This window comes from Homalodisca vitripennis, chromosome X, assembly GCF_021130785.1.
Source record: "Homalodisca vitripennis isolate AUS2020 chromosome X, UT_GWSS_2.1, whole genome shotgun sequence".
Lineage (NCBI taxonomy): Eukaryota > Metazoa > Arthropoda > Insecta > Hemiptera > Cicadellidae > Homalodisca > Homalodisca vitripennis.
In genome coordinates this window covers 40,007,679-40,034,998 of record NC_060215.1, presented here as the reverse complement: position 1 = coordinate 40,034,998, position 27,320 = coordinate 40,007,679, and the positions used below count along the sequence as shown (strand labels likewise).

General features: G+C 34.6%; 1 protein-coding gene across 1 annotated transcript; it reads left to right on the top strand.

Annotated features, from left to right (window-relative positions):
- Nucleotides 1-13,576: 13,576 nt before the first annotated feature.
- LOC124368945 lies at nucleotides 13,577-27,246 on the top strand. The gene is made up of 3 exons (XM_046826512.1): nucleotides 13,577-13,663; nucleotides 19,110-19,394; nucleotides 27,155-27,246. Exons 2-3 carry the CDS (start codon nucleotides 19,115-19,117, stop codon nucleotides 27,208-27,210), a joined length of 336 nt encoding a protein of 111 aa, XP_046682468.1. The 5' UTR covers nucleotides 13,577-13,663; nucleotides 19,110-19,114; the 3' UTR covers nucleotides 27,211-27,246.
- The last annotated feature ends 74 nt before the right edge of the window (nucleotides 27,247-27,320 follow it).

Genomic DNA, 27,320 nt, shown 5'->3' with positions numbered 1-27,320 from the left:
GACGATATACAGTATTTACATTTATGAGGTGATCATATACTGTAAGCCAAACGTAAAATATCTTTGTTAGGTGAAAATCCAATTATTATTCAATAAATAAAGGGAGTATTGCAATACAAGCTCATAGACTTACGTTTCATAAAAAAAACTTCATTTGCGGGGGGGGGGGGTACTATATGATTAAATACCTAATATCATACAAATTAACAGAATGTTGTTAAATTAAAGCAATATTTAAAATGTTCTGTCATCATCAACACTATACTGAGTAGAAGAATATTTCACAATGCAAAAAGTATATAATAGTAAGTATTAATATTTTAGACTTAAGTTTTATTTTAATTGTAGTTCTTAGTGTTTAATAATTCACGCCACTAAATTCACAGGTCGTATTTTGTAATGAATAAGACTGTTTGAATCAGTGGCGTAACTTAAGCGGGCGGATTAGGGAGGTAGAACCCCTCCCCCCACATACCATAAAAATAAATAAACAGCCCGTTGCTTCAATCAGATTCGTATCCCCTAAAACCAAGTCTTAGTTATGATATTTATTTTAATTGAATTAATATGATAAAGAACAAAATATAGCATCCTCAGACTTTCTCCATGTAAGAAATATGATAAATACGAAAACTAATACCACAGCTAGGTTCATGACCAGCATTAGACCCGGATTACCCAGATGGCCTAGGGGCGCAAGGCGAGGGGGCCACAGGTCTCAGATAAAAAAAATGTTGAAGTAAGTAAAAACGCAACGTGCATGGAGATGAGGAGGAAAGTTGCGGACCGATTGCTCTCTGCCTGCAGAACATAATTACGCAGTTTACAGTACTTGAATATCGTAGCTTGCAGGAGGGTAGCTGGTATGGGGCGGGTGTGAGGCGATGATGACTCACCGGAAATTCAGATGACTAGGCGAGTCATCTTGACTCACAGATCGGTTTGCACCTTGAAGTGTCATTGTTATTGTTTATGTCGGTGAATTGTTGACATCTGCTGGATTGTTGTTGATTGACAAGTATATGACTGATTAATTGAGATGTATCTGAACTGGGCTGAATTTGAAGCAAGTTGTGATATGATAATCATTACTACCAACATTTTAACCACCTAAAATTTCAGTTTTTCAGTTTTTGAAATGAGCCAATCATAAAACGTCTATCTGGGGCTGAGTTCAGGAAGAGAGCTAAAATTAAATCTTACGAGGTCAAAAGGTGCAGTGGAACATTAAAACCCCGATTATCACCACAAGAGGACAAACATAAAACAGATGAATCTGCTCCTTTAATCTGTGCAAGTACTAGTGGCATCTCTAGTGATGAACTGTCTTCCTACACTACCAGTTTAGATAAAGAAGAACAACTTGGAACAAGTTTAGAATCCGAAACACTTTGCTATGATTCCGATCCGGCGTACTGGGTTTTAAATAAAGCATCGCGTGATTACGTATTCACAAATGGGTTAGTTAAAAATTCAAATGTAGATTTTTTCAAAGGAAAATAAGATGTATGGGATCCGTTCTTGGCGTTTTAATGTAAAGAGTTTCAATAGACAATTTGTTGACGAATGGAGAAAAACAAAACAAAGCCTGGTTGGTGTTCTCTGAAACGAAAGGTGCAGTTTTGTTGTCCTTGTCTTGTTCATTCAGAAACACAACCTGAGTCGTCTTTTAAAAGGTTTTAGTGACAGGAAAAATGTATCGTCGAGGCCAAAAGAACATGAAAACGCAGTTTATCACAAAACCAATACAATAATTTTTACAGAAAGAGGAGAAAAATAGGGTAAAGTTGATTTCATAATTATTGAAATTATTGATTAAGACACGAGTTACTGAACAATTATACTACAAACAGCTTTCGTTGTGATACAGGCTTTAGCTTCCAGTGGGTTGCCGTTTCGAAAGTCAGAAGAAGTATTTGGTTCCAGTTTAAATAGGGTATGAGTATGGTGATAAAAAGGGTATGAATATTTCGCAGCCTAACTGCAGAAACCCGCGAAAACCCGTAATACTTTTAATGACAATTTATTATTACATTTAGAATTGTTAAACAATTACAATTAACATTAGGATCCCTCATGAGTCTTATAAATACGCTCTATCACGAAATTTCTGGGACTAAAGAACGGATTTACAATACAATTTGTACATCTTCGTCTACCTCTTTAGAAGCTCGACACGGGGTTGAAAGGAAGCTTTACCGCGAAAAGTGATACTTTTAACAACAATTTTCATTATCAATGAATTTTCGAAACTGAAGAACCAATGGAACTTTGTATAGATATTCATTTGGCCACTTTAGGTGCTCAATACAATCGGTTTTAAAACGTCGCAGCATAATCGCAGAAATTCGCGAAAACCACGATACTTTTAATGACAGTTATTATTCCAATCAGAAATATTAAAAAATTATACACGAGAGCAAAACCAATTTTTTAAAGAAACTTATATGTCTCAATAATTTACTCCTTCTTACTGTCATAAATTCACTTCCCGTGTGTGTTGTGTATTTACATACCACTCATTTTTTCAGAGGAAATAAATTTCCATAATTCTTATGAATCTATACTATATCAATAACGTGTGCGATTTTGAGAGATCGAATACACTAATCCTGGAGCGTTTTCCAATGTTTTGTGAAACCCGATGATGAAAGAAAAAAATAAATTTATTTCTCAAAATACATATCGTACTACTACTACAGTTATTAATAAAACAATACATACATACTTTTACAAAACTTGTAAACGATATGCAATTGAGAAACATTTTGATTCCTACAAGTTACAGCCTGTTTGGAGATTTGTTGAAATTTTACAATTATTTTTTAATGACATTTATAGTTACAAATAATATGAATAAATATATTTTATGCATACTATATCGCTAAACAAACCATAATTTTTTTATCTCCTAAACCATTTACAATACAAACAAAATACAATAAACAATAGAAGGCAAGTAGGAATAAATAATTCGTAGAGCAAGGCGAAATATTGGCCGAAGCAGTTCCAGACGGTCATCAACTGCGTGGGGGGAGGGGGAGTAGCCCTATCGCAAAAGTCTACGAACGTCAGATTTCCATATCGGGTACAGCTCTAATCACACAGAACTGTTAAATTATTATCTCTGTTATTGTTACGTTTTTTGATATTGCTGCCTTTGTTATCACAATGTTTTCTGGTTTAATTCACATAGTTTATTGTTGCACTATAACTATCAATATACTGTTATAGGTATTGCAATCTTGACGTAGAAGGTAACGAAGCTATACTAGCTGATACATTTAATTATTATTTTACAAATTTTGTTTCCGAGTTGAGGCCTTGAGCTTTTGGTTCTGATCTGTTTTTTGACGGATCAGACAGAATGTCAGTACTGGCTCACACAATTAAGTTTAACTGAAGCGATAAATACAATAATTAAAATGAAAAATAAACGGAGCTGTGGTTCAGGTGGTATTAATATTTTAACAATCAAAACTAACATAGACGCTGGTACAGCCGACTTTTAATCGCAATTTACATATCTGAGGACTTTCTCTGTTAAACTCTAACGTCTTCCAATTAACTGTATTACATGTGCCCTGAACTAGTATGTAGGCCATCTCAATTCAGTCATAAGACGTGTCAAACTTTAAGTCCAAAGTGAGTATTAAAAGAGGGAGGGAGGTTGGGAGACTGTAGATTCTGTCGCCTACTATAAACAAATAAAACTCAACTGTAAACCATGCTCCACTCGGAACTACAGACTAAAATTCACATTGATGTGAAAAAGACAGTACAAACAAGGGTGAGTAAGTACAAATCGCAATAGCAGTGCAGCGTCGTGACGTCACTAGTAAGGGAGTGAGGAGGGGAAGTAGGATCGGGCGGCAGTGACCAAGATCAAAGGCGCCTCCTAGTCTACAGTCCTGTGTTCCTGCAGCGGTCGGCGGTATGTATTCGTGGAAGACGGCGGCTCCCGACGCGCGGCGGCTGGACGTCGCTGACGGTGGCGGTCCTGGAAGTCGCTATCTCTGCTTTTGAACACACCCAGTCTGAACAGTGGTATTCAATTCTGAAAGAAGCGTCTTGTCTCGACAACGTGATGAACAACAAAATATGAGTTGATGGTTTTGGCTCCCTAAACTCAAATCCTGAATACTCTATGAGTGTGTAGTTGCATACGATAACAAAAAGAAAAAAATAATTAGTATGACAAATATATTTGAAGAGTGTTTGTTAAAAAAGATGGCGGATTGGGAGCGCCAAAATAAGGGTTGCACGGGTTAAGTTACAATCTAGCACCAACCTTATTGTGAACAGACACCGCGTTGAAAGGACTAAAAACTAATACAAAAACTCTTTATCGTTATTAAATATTTTACTATAGTTTATGGAATGCAAACAATATTTGTTAAACTCGGCCAGAATTCAAGCATATCTATACATATTCTGTAGTTAGTCGTCGTGTCTGCTGCCATGCAGAATGCTGAAACAAGTAATCCTTATCGCTTCCTCGTCTCCAGCTGAAGCAGCAGCTCGCTTATCTGTTTGTCCTGGAGACCAACGCTTTTTTCAGAGTTCAGGTGGTACAATCGAGTTTCAGTTGGGATAAATTTTACAATCAGGGCCAAAGAAAAACTGTTGAAAATTGAAAGATATGCATATTTGTAGAGTATGTATTTATTTGAAATACGACTGAAATTAATGACATATACTCGTTTATACAACTCATACAATAGACTGTTGTCTAAATAAACCTTTAACTATTCAGCATTTACATTTATCAGAAAGGAATTAAATAAAAATATAGCTGCAAGTAAAAAGTTTCATGTTATTATTATTAAATACAAAATTGTATTATACATACATATTTAAAACATGCCACTACATGTTTGAAGCTATAGTGTAGTATGCCTATTTAAAAGGAACGTTTTTATTAACAGTTTTAATTTGGGTCTGGTTACAAAATTGCTTAAATTTCCCACTTTAAATGCCTAAAATTGCTGGTAGAATGATCAAAATGACTTTTCCTGTTTTTATGGAAGTTATCTTCAAAGACTGTAACTTTGAAATAAAAAAATATGAACCCAACCAAAACTCGATTGCTCCTCCTTATAATAAGCTGTCCGTATATCCCAGAATGTTATAAGCATAAAATTATATAAGATTAAACCTTGCTTTACTAGCACAAACCAGTTATGACTTCAAGTCCGTGACGATTATAGTTTTCCGTTTGATGGGTCTCACTGGAATATTTTTTATATTTTCGTCTCAACAATTATCTCATACACAATACAGGTTTTGCAAAACATGAGTATATCTTTCATTCATTAAGAGAACTGTGACTTTCAACCAAACAGATACATTTATTTCCTAATGCTATATAACTTTTGATTTCCTTAAATTAGTAGGCTGCAATAGCTTTGGTATATACCGTACTTTAAATTCAACTTGATTATTGACTTAATACAACACATTCTAAAATAATATATACAATTAAACAATACTATGGTACATAATTGTTCTATTAATATTTGTAAAAGACCGGTTAAAATGAGACTAAGTATTACCACTTCTCCGTATAGTAAACTATCAATTGCATATTACATACAACTTTGCTTGTTTCACGTTTACTTACGTTTCATTATTTTATTCATACTATACCGTTGTATAAGTTCCATTAGTTTTAAATATTTTTTCATGAAACTAACTACGGTTATTATATCAATTATTGTTGTGTAGTTTAAACAATTGTACTGAATTCGGCATTTTAAATTAATTGTACTACTACTGTATGTTTGAGGGTTGCAATTTTTATATATTAATGATATGGTATTTATTATATCAGGCCTCACTTTTAGTGACCACGTAACATATACTACACATCATGCATTGGGTACACTGATGGGTCCTAAGAATTTATAAATACGGTCCCAGAGTATGCAAAGCTGCAGACCATGCAGTCACTTATATTACCAGTGTTTTACTACTGCTACCCTGCATACGGAAATAGTATCTCAAGGGGGAGGGGGGTGCTCTTAGAATTCAAAAACTCCAAAACTCGTCCGTTAGGTCCATTTTTTGCCTGAATCTGCATTTGGCCCCAATGGAAGACGCATGTAGGGTCCTGACAAACTGCATGACTTATTAAGTCCTATGACTTGGAGAGCCTCAATATCTTGGACAGAAACTGTTGTATCAAGATCACTCAAAGGAGCACCTGCCAAGACCGCTTCACTTTCCTCAAGTGCTGCTTGAGGTTGGGAGGAGAAGTTTCACCTACTTTTGCCAACCTTGTTTAATGACCTCCCTGACACCATAAAAATTATGCTGTTAGTATGTTCAAAAGAAAATGAAAAAAAAATACAGTAGCAGCAACTAAGATGTCACTAAGGGTATTGTATATAAGTAGGGATTATTTTAGATTAGTTTGTAGGTTTTAAAACCTTTATATATTTTAATTACACAATTGTTATTTCTGTTTCTATATTTCATGCCTTTAAAATGCTTAGACCACACAGTTATAACTGTTTTTTTAATCTTTGTTATAGTTTATGTGTTGTTATGTACGTTATTGTTATATAATTGGTAAGTAGTTATTAGGCATATACCTGGCATATATTTGACACAAGTTATTCTGAAAAATAGTTAGGTACTGAAAAATTCTTAAGAAATGAAAACATTTTTATTATTTATTATTGTAATTACTGAGTGATTGTACCGAAAACAAAATAGAATAGTGCAATAGTAAAGTACCAAAGTACACAAAAAAATTTGGGTAATAGTCAAGATTTTAGGTTCAGGTGGTGTAATGGTAATGGCTTGTGGGTATTGTGGATTATTAATGTGGGAATTGAGACAGCCGAGAAGTAGGATGGAGTATTGGGGTTAAGTCCCTGAAAGGAATTAAACATATTTCTCACTTGTTACATGACTTTTTAGATAATTAACGCCTACATTTTTCCTACGAGTTTTCAGAGTGCAGCATGGAGTGATAAAATTAAATACGTTCTTCAACCTAATCGGTTCACCGCTGCAGTTATGCCTCTTATTTAAAACTGAGAGGAAGGGTCACTAGCACTGAGACAGACAGTCAGCTTTGACGTGAACTTCTGAGACAATTCTGTGAGAGTAAATGACAACTTCATTGTTTTGTTTAGCATCAGTGTCAAACTGAGACATGTATACGTAAACAAATGTGAGCTGTGCAGTAACTCTCACATCGGGGAGGCGCCTGCACCACCGGTCAGGGCCGTGCCTAGCGACAGAGACACTGGGGCGGGTGGAGCCTTCAATCTCCAGTTTGCTCCAACTGTTGGTAAAATACAAAGGAGTTCATGTCTACTCTCGAATCTCGACTTATGACCTGACAAGTGCACATCAATAATTTCAAATAATAACACACTCTATAAAAATTATATTGTGCATTATAACAAGACAAACTTTAAACTCAACAAATAGTAAATTATTCCTAATTTTGTTTCCAATAGAGATTTTTCACTTGTAAATGAGTAGGAAACTAGTGTTATCATAGTGCGAAAGGTTTAATTGCTGTTTACTTATTGCATTTTTGGTGCAAACAGCCTTAATTTGCATTAATTTTTTAATAGACCTTTTAGTCAAAGCCCTTTTAAAATACCATTCCCTGAAGGCAAGAAACACTTTTAGTAACATCACAAGGGATTAAAATAGCACTTTTTGACAGTACTGTAACCCAGGACAAGAAGAATGGCTGAAGAAGATAAGGGTATAAATGTCTGTGTAGTAGGTCTTTTTCTCTTAGAAAAAGAAGCTGAAAAATTTCACTTAGTACTGAAAGTACCTTTGCGCTGCTGTTGAGTGATAGGATGATGGATGGGTGAGGTTGGGAGTTGGGACACCTCACACCTGTCAAGATCCATGAGAAAAGATTTTGGGCACTAATCTCAGTCATGTCTCTTTGGAAGAAGGAAGAGCCAGTTCTGTACCAACCTCTCCAATCAAAAATAAGGCAGGAAGTGGCACACCTAGGCTAGCAACAGCCCTTAATACCTAGGGAGCCCTACAAACTCCAACAGTCATCCCCCACAGTAGACTAAAGCTATAGATCTACCCTTGCACCCCAATATTTAGACATTTACGGTTAGTGATGTGCCATTCCTGGACATCCACAAGGTTGCCCAGGTTTAAGTCACACATTGGTTTTTCCTCTATCCTTGATTATGAATCCTTCTGGACTCGAAGCGAAAGAGCAGGTAGACAGAGCCGAGCAGATCCGACTACCAGTGACGAATCCCGAACATCTGCTAGCTACTCTTACAGTTACAACTGGAATATAAAAAACAGAAGTGAACCCTCCTGACAACTAGATCCATTCAATACATTACTTATTACATAGTACTCACTATTATATAGTTTTTAAAATTAATTATGATGATCATCATCCTTGTTAATCAAATATGATTTAAGAAAATAAAATCTTTACCAACACCATTTTTTATTTTAAATTAAATAATATTTCAGGAAATTACAACTTTATACATAAGATTATACTATTACCTTTAATCATCAATTTCCCTTTCACATAGTACCCTACAATATTAATATTCTTACCTTTCAGTATTTAAACCCAATCAATCTATGCATACCAAACTATTTCTTGTTGAAAAATATTTTTTAATATTCCCTAATTTCAAGGAATATATCTTAAAAGGATGCAACTAAGAAAATATAAAACTAATAAAAACTTTTTAAACCAACTGAAGACAGATTACGTGTTTTAAACCTATAGCCATTATCGAGTGTCCAATAATCTGAGATTAAAAATGGGACATTCTGCTGAAATCTTATCTAAAAACCAGATGATCAGTTATTTACATATTGTTTGGAAAAAATTTGGAAATCATTCACATTTAGTGTCTCTACTTTCATTTAAATCGGTACACTTCAAAACCTCAGATGTGACATTTCAAATGACACAAGGCAGATACAGTAATAATAATAATCACAGTTACTTTTTTTTGAAGACCACACCTTTCATTTAATCTCTAATAATCATAGGGAGTTTCAACTTGACAATTGTCATGCTAAGAGCAGGTAAAAAGAGCAGTTCTGACTACAATCGACAAATCCAGAACATCTGCTAGCTACTCTTACAGTTACAACTGGAAGATAAAAAAAGAAGTGAATCCTTCTGACAACTAGATCTATTTAGTACATTACTTAGTACATAGTACTCACTACTATATAGTTTTTAAAATTAATTATGATTTAATGAAATCATCCTTGTTAATCAAATATGATTTAAGAAAATAAAATCATCATCAATTTCCCTTTCACATAGTACCCTACAATATTAATATTCTTATCTTTCAGTATTTAAACCCAATCAAAACTATGCATACCAAACTATATCTTGTTGAATAATATTTTTTAATATTCCCTGATTTCAAGGAATATATCTTAAAAGGATGCAACTAAAAAATTTTAAAACTAGTAAAAACTTTTTAAGCCAACCGAAGACAGATTACATCTTTAAAACCTATAGCTGTTATCAAGCGTCCAATAACCTGAGAATAAAAAGGGACATTCTGCTGAACTCTTATCTAAAAACCAGATGATCAGTTATTTACATATTGTTTGGAAACAATTTGGAAATCATCCACATTTAGTGTCTCTACTTTCATTTAAATCGGTACACTTCAAAACCTCAGATGTGACATTTTAAATGACGCACAGCAGACACAGTAGTAATAATAATCACAGTTATTTGTTTCTTTTTTTTTAAAGCCACACCTTTCATTTAATCTCTAACAATCATAGGGAGTTTCAACTTGATAATCGTCATGCTAAGAGCAGGTAGACAGAGCTGAGCAGTTCAGACTACCATTACAAAATCCGGAACATGTGCTAGCTACTCTTACAGTTACAACTGGAAGATAAAAAAGAAGTGAATCCTCCTGGCAACTAGATCTATTTAGTACATTACTTAGTACATACTTAGTACACTATTATATAGTTTTTAAAATTAATTATGATTTAATGAAATCATCCTTGTTAATCAAATATGATTTAAGAAAATAAAATCATTACAAACACCATTTTTTGTTTTAAATTAAATAATATTTCAGGAAATTACAACTTTATACATAAAATTATATTATTTCATTTAATCATCAATTCCCCTTAGTCAGGAAATACAAATCATACTTTATACGGGTTTGGGCAATCATCATTCATTTTGGTAACAAACCTCTTAGCACTTTATAGATGGTTGAGAAAACATTTTAGTATTTGTTCTATACGGTACACACATTGAGCAACATATTTCCTAAGCTTATTCTATCATGTCGATTCTTTCAGTAGTTATAGCCTTCTATTCCCAACCTCCCCAAATCCAATTATTGTGAAAATTTTTGGAGGAGTTTGCCTGTTCAAAAAGTATCATAACATATATGATTTGGTGTATAGGGTTTCCTGTAGTATAAGACAGTGGGTTACTTAACTCCCAAATCAATGGTTGTAATTAATCAAGACATATCTCGGATCTTCACAGCATCGTGAGACGAGTGACATATCGTAAGACAAAATCTTATATAAGACACGTATTGTGCGGATTTTACTCCTCTCAACCATTTATCTACAATGAGTGATGACCATTACTATAGTACGAGATATCATGCAAGCCTTAGTTGTGGCAAATAAGCAGTTGTGTAATACACTCTGACCCGATATATAGTTTTCAAACTTTGCATGTGTATAGAAGTTTAGTGTGTTGCAATAACACTAATATTAAAATTATTAATTGAGAATTCTTTACATTATTAATAAATTTAAAATCTAAACTACCAGGTTTGCAATGATATGTCTTGTTCTATAAATGAACTACACTGGTCCCAGTACCCGTAACGTTCGAGCAATCTCTCAGATCGTGAAATCAGCGAAGTAACTAAGCAAATTCATTCAATTTAATGAACTAAACAATTAAAAAATATATCGTAATATATATCTAAAATAACATTTATCGTTCTCAACCTTACATCGCATATGAGGATAATAGGACATTACTTCACAGTAAATGAGCGAACAAATGTTTGCTGTGACTTTAATTCAATTAATGGAAAGTTCAGTGTATTTCACTCTATAATATACAAACAAAGAATGAACTCAGATTGGTAGATCTAGTAAGTGATCATAGGGAGGAAGTAGACAAGCATTATATCAATGGCTAACTTTCCAGTGTAGTGTTTAGGGTGGTGAGAGTTACTTATCAGATGTATAAAGTATTGGCTAGAATATATGTTGAATGGTATTGAGTGAATATGGTAAGGTAGTCTATCTCTGAGGAAATTTTAAAATTTGAGATGGTAAATTATTATTTTGAAACTTTTTGGAGCTATATTTTCTTATGCAGAAAAACTAATTTATACGTAGCAGTTAATAATTTTCATTTTGAAACTACATTAAACATATGCTCTGAAATTATGTTTTAATTATAAACAGGTATTTTATTTTCTTATTGTTTATGAGTGCATGTATATGTTCATTTTATGCAGTTTTAAAACAAGACCTTTTATATTTGAAATATTTTAATTAAAGGTGTTTGGTAATGTGCAAGAATCTCTGTTAGAATTTGATTTGCATAAAAATCAATTTGCAAAAATAAATAGTAATTATAAGTTGAATGAAATCTAGCTTCTTTTAATCCCTCCTAAAGAATAGTACACTATTTATAGCTATTCACATTAACTACTTCATGTCTTCAATAGATTTAATAAGCTTGCTATGATAATAGTCATTATACCGATCTTATATCTGAGTGAGTAACATCGGATTTAGCTTATTATAAAAAAATTCAGTGATATCCAACACTAAAATTTTAGTTTGCATATTTCATTTAAAACATAAATGTCCATAATCACAATGAAAAGCAAAATAATGTGTTATAATAATGAAATGAGAAAAACAATATTATATTTAGCTTAAAAAAAACCAAAATCACTCATGGTTTCAATACTCAGAACAAACTTCCAATTAGATAAATAGTAAGGCTCTGGCATTAATAGCAAAATCGTCAACACGATAAACCCTCCAAATTATACTGAAATTGATTTGTTTTATTGAACAACTCCAAAACAACATTTACTGATAAACCGTTGGGGTTATTATAAATTTCCTTATATGATATATTTAAATGGAAGACGATTCTTATAAAACAAAACGTTACATTAATATAGTGAAAAACTATTAGACTTACCATCAATCATTACGGTAGTCAGGGAATACACAGAAGAGTGATGACAGCTAGCAGACGAGACCCGGTTCGGCACTGACTGAGTACTGAGCTGAGCTAGAGTCTGGAGACGTCAACACACGAGTGGCGGGCGACTAGGAGACGTCTGTCGCGCCAGTGCGAGTGTAGTCCCACAGCCACAGCTGATTCGGATGGTAAAGGTAGGTACTTACTCTGTGATTTTATCGTGTGTCTGTGTCTCAGCTGGGAAATAGATAGTGCCCGATGTGTCTAGTTTTGATTGTAATGTTTTATGTAAATTTTGAACTTTACACAGTTTTATTGTAAATCTATCAATTAAGTACAATTTAAAATTCAACAGTAGTACAAATAGAAAGGATCTAGCCTGTGAGTAAACCGCCCTTAGTAAGTGATCATCCCGGCGAAGTAGTGAAAGGGTCAAACACTGTCCTAATACAGCAACTAATATTTTTTGTTGGTTTCAGAAAACGTAACAAAATAGTTTTCATTGATTCTTCAAAGTGCTGCTGTATTTCTTAAATCAAAAGTATCTTACAGAATTAACGTAAATATATATATATATATATACGGTATATATATATATATAATATATATATATATATATATATATATATATATATATATATATATATTATTTGCAAGGAAATTATACATATAAATGTATACCTTCCTTAGTTCTCAAACAAACTTAAATATTCTATACAACTATAATAAAACAACTCATTGAAGAATGTGCCCATTGCCGACTTCTGATATCATAAAACATGTTAAAAATATTATTCTAACATTACATTTTAAAATCTGTAATTATTTATAGAAAAACCTTATAGTTTAATACTAGTATTTTTATTTTTATTTGTCATTTAGTAAAAACACCTCAAACATTTTTGTATTGTACTGTTTAAATATTAAACCATCATACTTTTTACAAGAAAAACTAACAATCGTTTTGAAGAACATTAATGATGTCTTTAAAACGAAACATCTCTCACAACTATTAGATAAAAAATAAAAGATCTTGTGTCAATAAATCAACATTGATCTTATGGGGTTAAACTAAGACCGTTCCACTATAGCCGGTTCGAATTAGACAGACACTATTCCTAAAATGAAGTGTTAAGGGATTCCTAAGGTGTTAGACAGACTAGAAATTATAAAATTTGGAGAATTTACTAAGCAACAACCTTAAAATACAATTTTACATGATATGTGTCTTATTGAATTAAACTCTATGTTGTCAGTGACATTAGTCGTCAACTTCCGTTCACAATTTATATTTGTATCCTCTATGTACTACAACTGTCAAACTGACAGGCGACTCCCGCATGACACTGTATAGCAGCTATAGGTGGTAGTGCTGGTTCTGCATTCCTGCACCGTCCTTATCTACTGAAGACAAGCATCGGTATCTGTGTGCATAATAAGGTTTGTGGTAGTAGATATTATACTGATTGCGTGATGGCTATTACATAGGAATACACTGCTAATTTTGATCTTGTTTCATAAACAAAGTTCAGCTTATTTTCCACTTTGCAAACCTAGTAAAATTCAAAAATGTGTTACCCTGATGTTTAACTGTTAATTTGCCAGGAATTTAGATTGCAGTAATAGTGTGAGTGTGTGTATGTGTTTTAACTCAATGTAATTAATAATTTTTAAACATAACTTCTTTTCTCAGCCTCTTAACAAAACTATATACATAACTAATAGTGCCTATTAAAAGTGGACCTACTTTTCTTTCACTGGGCAACATTTTGTAGGGTATGATGCAGTACATTAGATCCATAGATAGGACTAATTCCAACCTGGTACCGGTAATTTTCTGTTATTACTGTATCAATTTCAAGTTTTAAAATTGAAAAATAAAAAACTGAAATTTTTATATGATAATTTTAAGCTTTGCAAGGTCGAAATAAACAAAAAAGTAATGAATAAAATAGGTATATATTTTAAACTATTCCATGGTTGATTTTTTAATAAAAAACATCCTTAAAAGGAACGAATTAAATTGAAACAGCTCAGTTTATGTGAGTGCTCAGACCTCGTAGTGTATTACTTTGTTTAATAAAATAAGGTAAGGTCAGCACCTAAGCAGGTCATCCACAACTTGGTTCTACAGAAAAGAAGAAACAATTCACCGTGGGGGTTGCTCCTACTGTGGAGAGCTCACGTGTGGTTGTAGCGAGGGATACAGGGAGCAGGGTAGATTCTATCAAATTCCTCGAACTCGCCATTAAAAAAATATGCTGTTATATTTCCCCACTCTACCGTAATATCTGACTACTCTAATGTCCTCTCATTGTCCGCATTGTATACATGTGCCAATTCTAATTAAGAATGTCATTTTAGTCGTTTTTAACAGGAGCGGTCCTAGTTAAATAATTTCGAAACACTGCTTACGATGGAATCCTCCAAATGGGAATGTCTGGAGGGAGATTCCTCATGGGGTACGTCACCAACATTACCATAGTCATCACTCAGTGGTGCCACCAGGTCATGCTGAGAGTGCTGGCCTGGATGAAAAAGACAGATTGTAGGTCACACCATAAGGAGGATCTACACGTATGACCAGGATGTACTTGATACCAAGCTCATATTGTTGGGCCAAAACTCTCGTATGGCAAAAATGGTGGTGGTTGTCACTTCTTCTTTGAGCCAAACTGGTGAATAATATTGGTGGATCTGTGGTTAGCTGCCCATGTCGGTTACGCACTCTGTCGTCTTGTATAGATGCGAGATATGGGTGGGCACATTACATCAAAACCGCTACACGCAGAAGATGGCGGTATTACAGAGAAAGGGATACTCTGGATCATGAGTGATAACTAAACTGTCTCGGAACTGGCCACCCTCGTAATTGCAAATGCCATTCTAATATGAGGAATAAAGCGATAACATGTACCAAGGACTGTAAACACTCCACGAGGGACTGGCAGTAACGATAAATAGATTATAGCATAGGATGTTGAATGGGCAGGCTGATCAGAAATCTGTGAAAATGGGTGGAGCGGGAGCACGGGAGGTGAATTTCTATCTAACCAGTTCCTCACTGATATAGAGCGTATCTGTTCAAGATTTTTAAAGTTCAGAGTATCCCTATAGGATATAGAGTATGACGACACCAACCACATACTCTTCTTTTGCAGGCCCTGGGAGAACAAAAGAAGGGTGTTTGAGATTGCCATCGGCCAACTCTCGTCAGGCACTATTACTTAGAAAATGGTCTCTGACAGAGAGGCTTGGGACAGTCTACATATATAGAGGAAGTGCTGAAAACCAAGAAATCACACAAATACAGCCCTCTGTTGGCTGTAGGGCACCTTCTTGAAATATTGCGAAAGCAGTTCTGAGAGGGAGTGATACCTGGGCCATGTGTTAGAGTCTCTTACCAGTGGAATATGCTGATAGTTCATTAGGATTTTCTCCATTATCACAAAATCCTCTTACCACTACACACATTCAAAAAGGAGAATTTTTTTACCTTCTATCTCCATGGTTATGTGAATAAGTGAGACAAGAAAATGATTTAGTTTAGTGTTTCCTTGGTGTAAGATAGTGTAAGTATCCTTCATTTATCTCCATCGTATCCTCAGTCTGAATTACGTTGGAACCAGGGCTTGCTAATTCATATTTTACCATAAATATATTGGCAAAAAATGGTTAATAGAGGAGACCCCAATGACTTCCCTTATCTTGACAGTAGGGAAAAATTTTACCCTCTAGTTTGAAATGGTTGCATTGAGTGTGTTATTGTAACAGTTTCATTCAATGATTAAAAGTGTTTCAGAAACTAGTACATTAGTGAAGAGTCTTTCATTGTCAAAACTAATTATCCTATCGGTTTCATAGGTGTTGACTTCTCATATTTTTGATTGTAGAAGTCCTTAGAGTTTTAAATAGAATAGTTAGTTTTTCTTACAAGTGGTATTTGGTTGCCCAAATAAGTCTTTAGATAATTCCCTGCTGGTGATTTTTGGAACTAATCATTCGCTGAATAGGAATGTGAAGTTTGAATCTACATATTAAGAAAAATGTTCTATGCGCTCAATTATGCATGAGTTAGATCCTTAATTGGCATTGTGTATTTTTCAACGTTTCTGTGATTTTCTCTTTATACGTTATGTTGTACTAGGACTTTTCAGAAAACAAGGAACTTTTCCACCTGAACGCTGCCAGGCGCATACCAATTGCGTATATATTGGTGCGCTCATGCTCGGCACCTCAGTCAGCGTCTAGTTGTGACTACAGGAACATCTCCTCACTGCCCATTTTTGTTATATTCAAATTTGAAATGTGTGCTGCAATTGAAAATCCCACCAATTTTTAAGTGCGGTCTGTAACTCGTTTTTTGTTGGCAAAAAACTTTAAAGCAATATAAATTCATCGGGAGCTGTGTGAGGTGTACAGGAACACATAATGACAGTTCTGAGAGTGAATTAGCCCATAATATGCCGCAATCAATACCTGACTGGGGCAGTACCAGGCCAAGGACCTCAAAACATATATTCCTGAGGACAGTTTGGTGCACACATGGTCAATGTGATTATTCCATGTCAACCCTCGGTCGAGGAGTATTCCAAGGAATTTTGAGGAGTAGACTTCTTCCAATATGGAATCTGTCAACATGACGGCTGACCCACATTGGGAGTCCGTTGGACGCAGTGTGAAATTCAACACGTTGGATTTCGAAGAATTCGTTTAAAGGTTGAGGCTATTGAAATATTGCACACAATTGTTGATATCGACAAAGGATTGTAGCTCCAAACCTTCTTGTGTGTTATCTCTGAAACAGAGAGTCGTGTCATCAGCATACTGCACAATTTTACCATGCATCAGTGATGAATGTACGTCGTTGACGTATAACAGGAAAAGGATTGGACTGAGTATAGAGCCCTGAGGGACTCCATAACTCAGTTTAATTGGTTTAGAAAATTGGTTTGAGATCTGAACCACTTGAGTTCTCTGACTTAAAAATGATTTAAGCCATAGGAAGTGGTGCATTCAGTTCATGATCAAACAGAACAAACATTCATGATCAATAGAATGGTGGACCTCCGAACATTGTGACTGACGATCTGGTCGCCAAAGTTGACGAAAAGATTTGTGAAAAGTGCCGTTTCATAATAACTGAGCTTTCTCTATATTTCCCACAAGTTTCATGGACTTCATTGTTTCATAGTAGGATACCGCAAATTTTGTGCAAGATGTGTGCCAAAAATGCTTACATATCACCATAAAGAACAACAAATGGGAGTATCCTTGACGTTTTAGAGGCTAACACAGTCATGGTGATACACTACTGGATCAAATCGTAACAGGAGACAAAACCTGGGTGAAACATGTGAATTGTGAGACAAAATTATAGTTCATGGAGTGGGGGCACACTAGTTCCCCTAAAACCCAAAGAAACGTCTGCAAACTTTGTCAGCAAGGAAGATAATGGAGACAGTGTTCTGGGACAAGCAAGGTGTTCTTCTTATTCATTTTCTTGAGCGTAGTGCAACAATAAACTCTGAGCAGTACTGCCAAACATTGCAAAGCCTTAGAAGAGCTGTCCAAAACAAACACTGAGGAAAATTGTCAACCAAATTTTGCTATTGCAAGACAATGTCCAACGTCACACAGCAAACAGTATGCAAGGACTCTTTAACTCGTTCAAATGGGAAGTTTTCCTCATCTCCCTACAGTCCTGGACTTGTTTCAAGTGATTTTCACTTGTGTCTGAAAATGAAGACCTGGCTAGCAACACAGCGTTTAGACAACAATGAGAAGCTCCAGCATCACTGAGTGGCTGAGATCAGGCAGCAGAATTCTATGACACAGGAATTTCAAAGCTTGTCCACCACTATGATAAGTGCCTGAATTTGTATGGTGATTATATATAAAAGTAGTATTTTAGTTCCTATTTCACATGTATATAATGAAATGTTTTTTTCTGAATACTTTCTGAATACTTACTTTCTGAATAGCCTTTGTATCTAGTACGAAAGTAGCATTTCCTATGTCAGATGATATAATTTTGACAGTATCATCTTTCTCAAGGATTGATACAGCTCCGAGTTCTTCCTAATTAAGATTGGATTTTGTGGAAAGAATTTTGTTTAGTAAGAGATCAACCTCACAATGAAACCCTGTTCCTCAGATAACAGGGAAACACCTCACTCGATTTCAGTCACGATGTCCACAGCCAGAAAAAATCATGTTATCATTTCAAATTATCCATTGTCGATAACACAATTTAAACAAAGAAAAGAATGTTGTAATGTGTATTATCTATTGGAAAATGTTCTACTTGATTAAAAGTTTCCGTAGCCAAAAGTTTGTTTATAAATAGACAATTAAAGTTTCACCTTCTATATGACATTGTGCAATCATGCAAATGTGCTACTCATGAGATTAAGTGTAAACCTTTATACTGCGTGCCCGTTTTCTTTATTACACTAACCAACAATGTAAGGGGAGAAATGGTTGCTGTATACACATTAATACAAAACTTATTATATTTTGTATCTTTTTATTTTTCATTAGATTTGGATTCATTATTACTTCAGTCACATATGTTAAATTACTGTTTCAGAAATAATGATTAAGACAATTATGTAATTTGAATGTTTGTGTAGTTTGAATGTTTTACTTGTTTCTTTAGGTTCGAATAATCCTAGTTCCACTATATAAACAATACTGAATGACTGCTATGTTTACTGCAGCAATTTTGTAAATTTGAGATAAAAACTTATTTAATTTAATTTTTCATTTTATCAGATTTAATATAATGTATGTTACATGAATATCATTTTAGAAAAATGTAAGTCCCTAGCAATCACTGAGGTTATTTATGTTATCACCTCTATAAAACAATTGTTTGTTCTAGTAAAAATGTCTTCAAAATCGAATGAAAAAATGTTGGATGGAGATGAAAAGGCAGGCCCCAGTGGTGTGAGCAATCCACCCTTGGCTGGCATGCGCAAATTGGATTATGAGGAAATGGCCATAAAGCCGAGTCAGTATGCATATCAACGTTCACTCAACGAGAAGCTGCAAGCACTGGCCAACTACTCTGCTTGTCTGCAGAAAGGTTGCAAATGTAGTGCTTGGCAAACTACAAGCTTTGATCCACGGGCACAAGAGCCTTGCATGAATTGTTCTCATTTATATGGTAAGTCTTTCTTGATAAGTCCATAATAATGTAAAACTTACGTACTTGTATTTATGGTACCTAAAAACAGAGTGTTACATTTAATAAGAAGTAGAATTGAAATGTTCCCGAATTAATGGTCAGAGACACCCATATTAGTCACTTGTTAAAATTTTGTTAGCAGCAAGCAGTTGGTTATACTCCTTGAGAGGGAATATTGGTAATACGGGTGTTATTCAGTCCCTACTGTTCATCGGTGGAGAATGCTTTTCATGTCTCTGCATCTCTTCATTTTCAATTCTTTTATATGGCATGTAATAAACATTAAATTTTGTATTTTGTTTTAAAAGTCGCCTTGTAATGAAGAAGAGCCAAGTTGTGAATGGTACTATGAGAACCACTCTACTTTCAATCTCTTGGTTACTCTCGAATCTTCCATTTTGGATGCTTTTCTTGAATGGAAACAGGTAACAGCAGTTTTCTTTGAGATGAAGAAAGCATAGGAGACAGTCTGGTGGAGAGAGATACTTAAAACTTTAAAATCCTGGGGTATTGACAAAAATATTTTCGTGTTTATCCATGGCTTAGCACTACCCTTTCTAATCCTATGGTCCTAGAAAACGTCCCACCTTAGGAAAATGTTTTGAGTTGCACCCTTTTTGCAATAGCCATAACAGTATTACCTCTTGTGTAATATGGCTCCGGTTCGGGCTTGCTGTTTGTGGATGACTTTGCTAACTTCGTTCCATCAAGAAGAAAAGCCGTGGTCGAACTTGTTCTTCAGTTAATCATAAAGAGATTAGAAGTTTGGTGCAAAAGAACTGTATTTACATGTTTTAATACTCACTGCATTACTTTTTCCAAGTTAAGAAATTGCACTGTACCATTTCTAACCCTAAATGGAATTCAGACTTCAGTAAGTACATCAGTTAAATTCTTGGGGTTCCATTTCGGATCACAGATTAAATTAAGTAACTCATCTTAGACAGACAAAATCAAAGTGCCAGAAACGGCTGAACCTGTTAAAAGTGTTAGGTGGCACCAGTTGGGATGTGGACAGGACGTGCTTGCTCTACTTTTACAAGGCATAAATAATTCCATGCCTTGACTACAGCTCACAGGTATACTCCTCAGCTAGACCTAGTATTCTTCAAATTGTGACTGGGGCTTTTTGCTCTAGTTCAGCACTTAGTCTGCATGTGGAGAGTGGTGAACCTCTGATCACTAACAGACGAGTCCAACTTACGCTGAATTATTTGTACAGCCTGAAAGCAAAACTTGACACTCTGGCACACAAGGTTATTTTTGTCAATCGTTTGCAAGAGAGATACCGTTTGAGACCCACAGCTCCAGCCCCATTTGGAGTCTCAACTAAATCATCCTGTTATACAGCATCATGAATGTTATATCTCACCATAAACTGTACCCCAGGCTTGTGTAATGGCTCTGCATGAACAATCAAAGAAAGACACTAATAAATTAATGTCAGTCATGTCATTAAAAATAAATTAAGTTCAATTGCTCCCTGTGGTGTTGTGTACACAGACAACTCAAAAGCATTAGCTGCCACTGGCCGTGCATTTGTAACAGCAAATAGAGAATATTGATTCGGGTTTCATCAAGCATGTTCGGTGTACACGGCTGAACTAACAGCTATACTGAAAGCCCTTAACATAGTCTGTTCTAGAACTGCATAGATGGTGATCTGTTCTGACTCCCTAAGCAGCCTAATCGCAATCAAAGACATGTTTTCAAATCACGCTCTTGTGCACAAGTCCTAAAACACAATATATAATTTGATGACACAGGCATTAAACTTTCCTTTGTCTAGGTTCCCAGTCATATCGGAATACTAGGAAACGAGATGGCTTACAAAGCAGTGAAAGAAGCTGTACATCTACCTGTGGACACTTTAAAGGTCATATTATGCGACATAAAACCAGTAGTCAGACAAGTGCTAAATCACAAGCGGGAAGGACGATGGGCTAGGTAACTAGACGACAAATTAAGTGCTGCAAAGAAACTATCGTTCCTTAGGCGACTTTGTGTTGTAACCGAAGAGAGGAAGTTGTGTTGTGCCAATTGTGCATTGGCCACACTCACTTGTCTCACGGGTTTCTCATAAACCGTGAGAAACCTCCCCTTTGTACTGCATGTGACGTACCCCTCAGTGTACAGCATATCATCCTTGAGTGTTCAGTTTTTAACATGCAGAGGAAATCATGTCGCTTTCCAAGCACTCTTGGGATATGATGAAAGAAAAATTTAAAACTTCAAATATTACTACCTCCTTAATTTTTAAGATCTAGTCAATTCTCATACATGAATTAGATTAATTTATTGTTATGTGTAATGGGTTTGACATGTATACAGTCCTTCCCAACATTATTTGTTAATGTTATTCCTCTCTTGAATCTAGAGAACTGTGTATTATCTGCCAATCTGGAAATGTATTTGTTTGACAATAATGAAGAAGGAGAATTCTTCTCTTTCTTTCTTGACTCTGTTTTCTTTCCCAACAACAGCTGACATTAATGGTTCATTATTGTGGTTCTGAGTGCTGTTAACAATGTTTTGTATCTCAAAGTTTTTAAGGGCCAAAAACTCAGGTTTATTATTGCCCGATAGAATATATGACACTTACTCATATTGCAGTAGGGTCATATTGCTATAACCTACAAATAAACAAGGACAACAGTTAGAATTTTACTTGTTACGTTATCTGTTGTAATATGTGGGAAGAAATTTATAAAAGACCATTGTTGATATTTTTTGGGTGGTCCCTAGTTATTTGCCAGGAAAGGTTGTCTAGAAGGATTATTACAAGCATGAGAGGATATTAAATGAGACTCAAACCAATGTTCTACATATTAAAAAGACTGTAATACTATGTCAGCTAAATATTTTGTCCACAACTTAGCTATAATATATGATGTTTTAGAAAAGTTTTCTTAAACTTATTCAAGCTCACAATGGTATCACATTTTTAATAAAAATAGACAATTAGAATACCGGGTTGATGTTGTTGCTATGGGACAACACGTAATCGAAGCTAAGTTTTGTAAAATATCAAACTCTGTGAGAAAATCTGTAAGATTTCCCGTTTTATTGTAGCTTGAAAAATAATTTTGTACCAGTTATAAATAGCATTGCCTTGTAACTCTTTTTTTAGTGATCAGTAAATATTTAGCATATTTAAAAATGTACTCATTACAAATAACTATACAAGACAGTGCATCTTTTTTTTAAATTTATTTATTCTTTGAAATGAGAACAATTACAAATCATTTTATTCATAAATGCAAAAACCCTATTGGGTTTGTCTGCATTTCACTAAATATACTAATTACTAATCTTATGCTTTAAAATAATTTGTGGTCAAATCCATGCAGTTTCATTACAAGAGTAAACACCTCACCAATAATGCAGTTACAATATAAAAAAATAATAAATACAAATTTCAAATTAACATACCAAAATTTCTCAAGAAAAACAATAGCAATAATTAATTAACATTTATAAAAAAAAAACTTAATCCTAACAACAATAAATAAACATTCAAGGATAACAATAACAATAACAAAAACAACAAACAGAAGAAACAAATATAAAATATGCATAATTTAACTCAATAACAATATACCCAAAAACATGTTTAAAGCTCAGATAAAATCATTTAAAGAACAACAAATAAATAAATATATATATAAGGTACCTTAATTGTATTTGAAATTTATTTTCAATAACATTTATAATAACAATCATAACAAAACTATAAACAACAAAATAACACAACAACCAGTAATATTAAATTTCATTTTTCCATAACAACCCTTTTAACGCAACTTTAAATAATTTACAACTCTTAGCATTTTTAACATTGTTTGGAAGCATGTTAAAAACTGTAGGCACATAAACTTCCAGAGTTCTACTTCCATATTTGTTGCTGAATTTAGGTACAACAAGATAGTTTTTTTCTGATCGAGTAAAAGTATGTGTTTTTTATTTTATAATTGTCAACTCTTAAATGATCATTAATTATTAAAAATTTAAACAATTTGTCTATTTATAATCGATTTAAGTTTTGGAAAACATCAGCATCTGGCAAAACTTTCAAATTATTTGGCATAATACATTTAATTGTCTGTCTTTGTATGGTTTCTGTACTTTTTAAATGATAGTTGGATGCATTGCCCCAAGCTCTGAGCCCATATCTTATAACAGATTCACACAGTGCATCATATTGTTAACAGTGTTTTTACAGGGCAGATAGGGTCGGTCGGGGTAAAATGGGTATACTGGGGTGAAACGGGTATAAACATTATTTTATATTATAAAACTTGAGTTATTGATGTTTTGGATCAGAAAAAAAATACCATAAATGTATAACATCATCTTATATGATATTATACTGAAAGTGAGTTGGCTAAACTGCTGGTAGCTTCTTAAAATGAAAAAAACATATGTTCACAGGAGTCAGTGTAACCAAGACAACCTAACTGATGACATTGTTAAAAGTTAACCTAATCAAATAGAAGTTTCAAATTCAGGTATGTATACATTACACATATATACTTTAACTTTTAACTTGTTTAATGTTTTAAAGTTTAATAGGTTTTATGCTATTCATAATTTGTTAACATGGGGTAAAATAGGTATAATATTTTAAAAACTGAAAACTAACCTCACTTTTTTGTTTTAGATCATGCCACGCACATACATAAAGAAAAAAACCCAAAAATATGATGAAGATTCTTTGAAGGAAGCAGTAAAGGAAGTTGACAATGGAAGCTCAGTATATGCTGCAGCAAGAAAATATAACATTCCTTATGAAACCCTTCGGCGGTGGAGTGAAAATCCTCCTAAAACTCCTGGTTCTGGAAAGGCAACAGTGCTATCAAAAGAAGAGGAGAACTATATTGTGGAGGCTTTATTGTATGCAGCAAAATGTGGTTATCCACTAGATAGAAAAGACTTGCAATATATGGTGTGTAGCTATGTAAAATCAGTGGGTAGAAAGACGCCATTCAAGGACGATATGCCAGGGTATGACTTTTTAAGAGGGTTTGAAAAAAGGTGGGCACATGAACTATCAAAACGGAAACCCGAAATATTAACAAAAGCAAGGGCTGAAGGACTGTCTCAGTTTGTGGTAGATGAGTTTTTTAAAATTTATGAGCAAGTTCTTGTGGAAAATGGGTTAGAAAATCACCCAGAACGTATTTTCAACTTGGACGAAACTGGCCTAGGCACAGATCCCACTAAGGGTAAGGTCTTTGTCCCTAAAAGTGCAAAAGTGTCCTATTCAAGATCAGGAGGAGCTGGCAGACTGCAATACAGTGTTCTTTTTTGTAGCCAGTGCATCCGGTGAACGCTACCCACCTTGTGTTGTTTTTAAAGGACAGGGAGATTTGCAAAGTACTTGGGTTCAAGGAGGACCGCCAGGTGCACTCTATGGAGTCACACAGTCTGGCTGGATGCAAGATTTCATTTTTTGAGAAATGGCTCATTAATTTTGCAAATCAGACAAAAAATCTTGAAAAACCAGTTCTTGTCTTGTTTGACGGACATGGAAGTCACTTGACCTATAACGTAACCCGAGTGGCAAGAGACAATGACATTATTCTTCTGTGTTTGCCCCCAAATACATCCCATGCACTTCAGCCATTGGATGTTGGGGTATTTGCTCCTATGAAAAAGTGCGTGGAGAGAAATTTTGAAGAACTGGTATCGTGAATCGCGGCTTAAAAATGTTGACAAGGCTGTTTTTCCAAGTCTTCTAAGTAAACTGGTATCGACTTCATTCAAATCTGAGCACATTATTGGTGGTTTTAAGGGCTCTGGGATCTATCCTGTGAATAAGTCTGTTTTAGAAAAAAGGATTGTTTCAGTACAACCAACTAGGCCAATGGACTTACAAAGTGGAGCACAACCTAAGCAAAACTCCATCGAAACACCCAAAGACATCGCAGAGGCACCCATTGGCCGACCAGAACCCACTGGATTAAAGTTAGCTAATCCTGTACAAGATTTACCCGGCCCATCAAGTTCTGTAGCAGGCCTACCTGAAATTTCTCCTTCACCAATGAAGAAACTGAGAGAAGCAATTTTTAAGTACATTGTCACCTGAACAGTCATCAAGTGTAAAAGATGCATTGAAAAATTCTAAGACAAAAAGGCGACGAGTTCAAGGAAGTTGTGGTGAAGTAATGACAACAAATGAAGTAATGGACAGACTGAAAGAAGAAGAAGATGCCAGAAAAGAGAAAATAAAAAGTAAAAACTAATAGGCCTAAACCCATTACAGCCTTAGGAAAAACAATAAAACAAGAGCCTGGATTGGTCCAAGCAAAGCCGCAAAAAAAACCTAGAGCTACTAAACGCTTATTTGATACGGCAGAAAGTGACGATGAAAGCAGCCTACCTAAAAACGTAAAACCTACTGAACCCACTGTAGGATCATGGGTAGGTATAAACTACCAAAGTGAATGTGGCACGGTTGTGAAGGAGTACAGGGGACAAATTACTGCACAAGATCTTCGCAACAAGGAGCGATATTCCGTAAAGTTTTTGACAAAATGCAAAGGTGAAGGAGAGCGTTACATTTTTCCTGATAAAGAAGACATTGAGTGGGTTGATTTAGGACAAATTTCTAATGTTTTTTCTGTACCAGATTATAATGGAAGATTTTTCAAGTTTGTGTGAAGTGCCCCTCTCAACGAACTGTTTCTATGTTTTAATTTTTTAAATAAATTACTTGTCTAACTGATATTTTTAGTAATAATAAATTTTTTGTGACCAAAATATTTCATTAGTTATTTTTACTGTGCCTACTTTACACAAATACTGGGGTAAAATAAGTACAGCACTTGTAATTATTGTGTTTTACTATGAAAACATTACTATACCCGTTTTCCCCCAAACCATGGGGTAAAATAGGTATACTATAAAAAAAATAATTACTTTTATACTAAATAGTTTTTATTAACTTTTATTACATATTAAACTATTCTAAGAGGTCACAATGATAAGCTGGAACCTGTAATTATTTTTGTAATTATTTCAAGAAACTTTTTAAAAGGCCTTAAAGTTAAAAAGAGCATGTTTTTGTACCCATTTTACCCCGACCGACCCTATTGCTTTAAGTAGTATAGTTTACAAGAGTAGACTCTGACCTTTTTACAGACACTTTCTATGTGCCTATCCCACTTGAAATTGTGATCAACCAGTACCCCTAAATATGTAAAAAACTTTGACATTTTCTGAAATACTGCACTGACAATCTGGTTGGCCAAATAGCATATTTAAGTAAATAAAAGATTATAAAAAATGTCATTGGTATTTTTAAACAAAAACTTACATAAATTATTTTGCGTTACAAGATTATCAAGATATTTTGTGAGACTTTTTATGGGGAGGGGTATAGTTGTAAGAATATTCAATCATACACGTTCTGGCATATAACATTTTAGAAATTAAAGCACTGCAAGTAGCCTATGGTATCTAGAGGTAGGAGTTATCTAAGTATAATTAGGGACAGAGAATTCCTGGTTAATTTGAGGTTAAGGATATTTTAGACTAAGGAGGGAATCTGTAGGACCCACAGGTATTTTGCCCAGGAATGGGCAGACCCTAGGGTTATGAGTGAAGAGAAGTGTAATAAGAAAACACTGGTAATATTCTCTCCTCACAGGGAAATAAACTTTAGAATATACTTTGCAGAAAATATTGTAAAGTAAATAATAAAATATTTAATTTAATTCAATATGTATTTTGTTTAGAATGCCACAAATCATACAAACCTAAGAAGGGATTACAATTCCGTCCACAGTTTTAGATGCAGAATCCATATTCAAAACAAATCTACAAGAGGTGGGGGGGGGGGTGGGGGGGGGGGGGGGTGGGGGGGGGGGGGGGTGGGGGGGGGGGGGGGTGGGGGGGGGGGGG

Bases quoted from the DNA above. Each gene is read 5' to 3' on its own strand.
- LOC124368945 (XM_046826512.1), top strand. From the start codon at position 19,115: ATGTCTTCAAAATCGAATGAAAAAATGTTGGATGGAGATGAAAAGGCA. The intron at 19,395-27,154 runs GTAAGTCTTTCT...TATTTTGTTTAG, and splicing joins GAATTGTTCTCATTTATATG to AATGCCACAAATCATACAAA.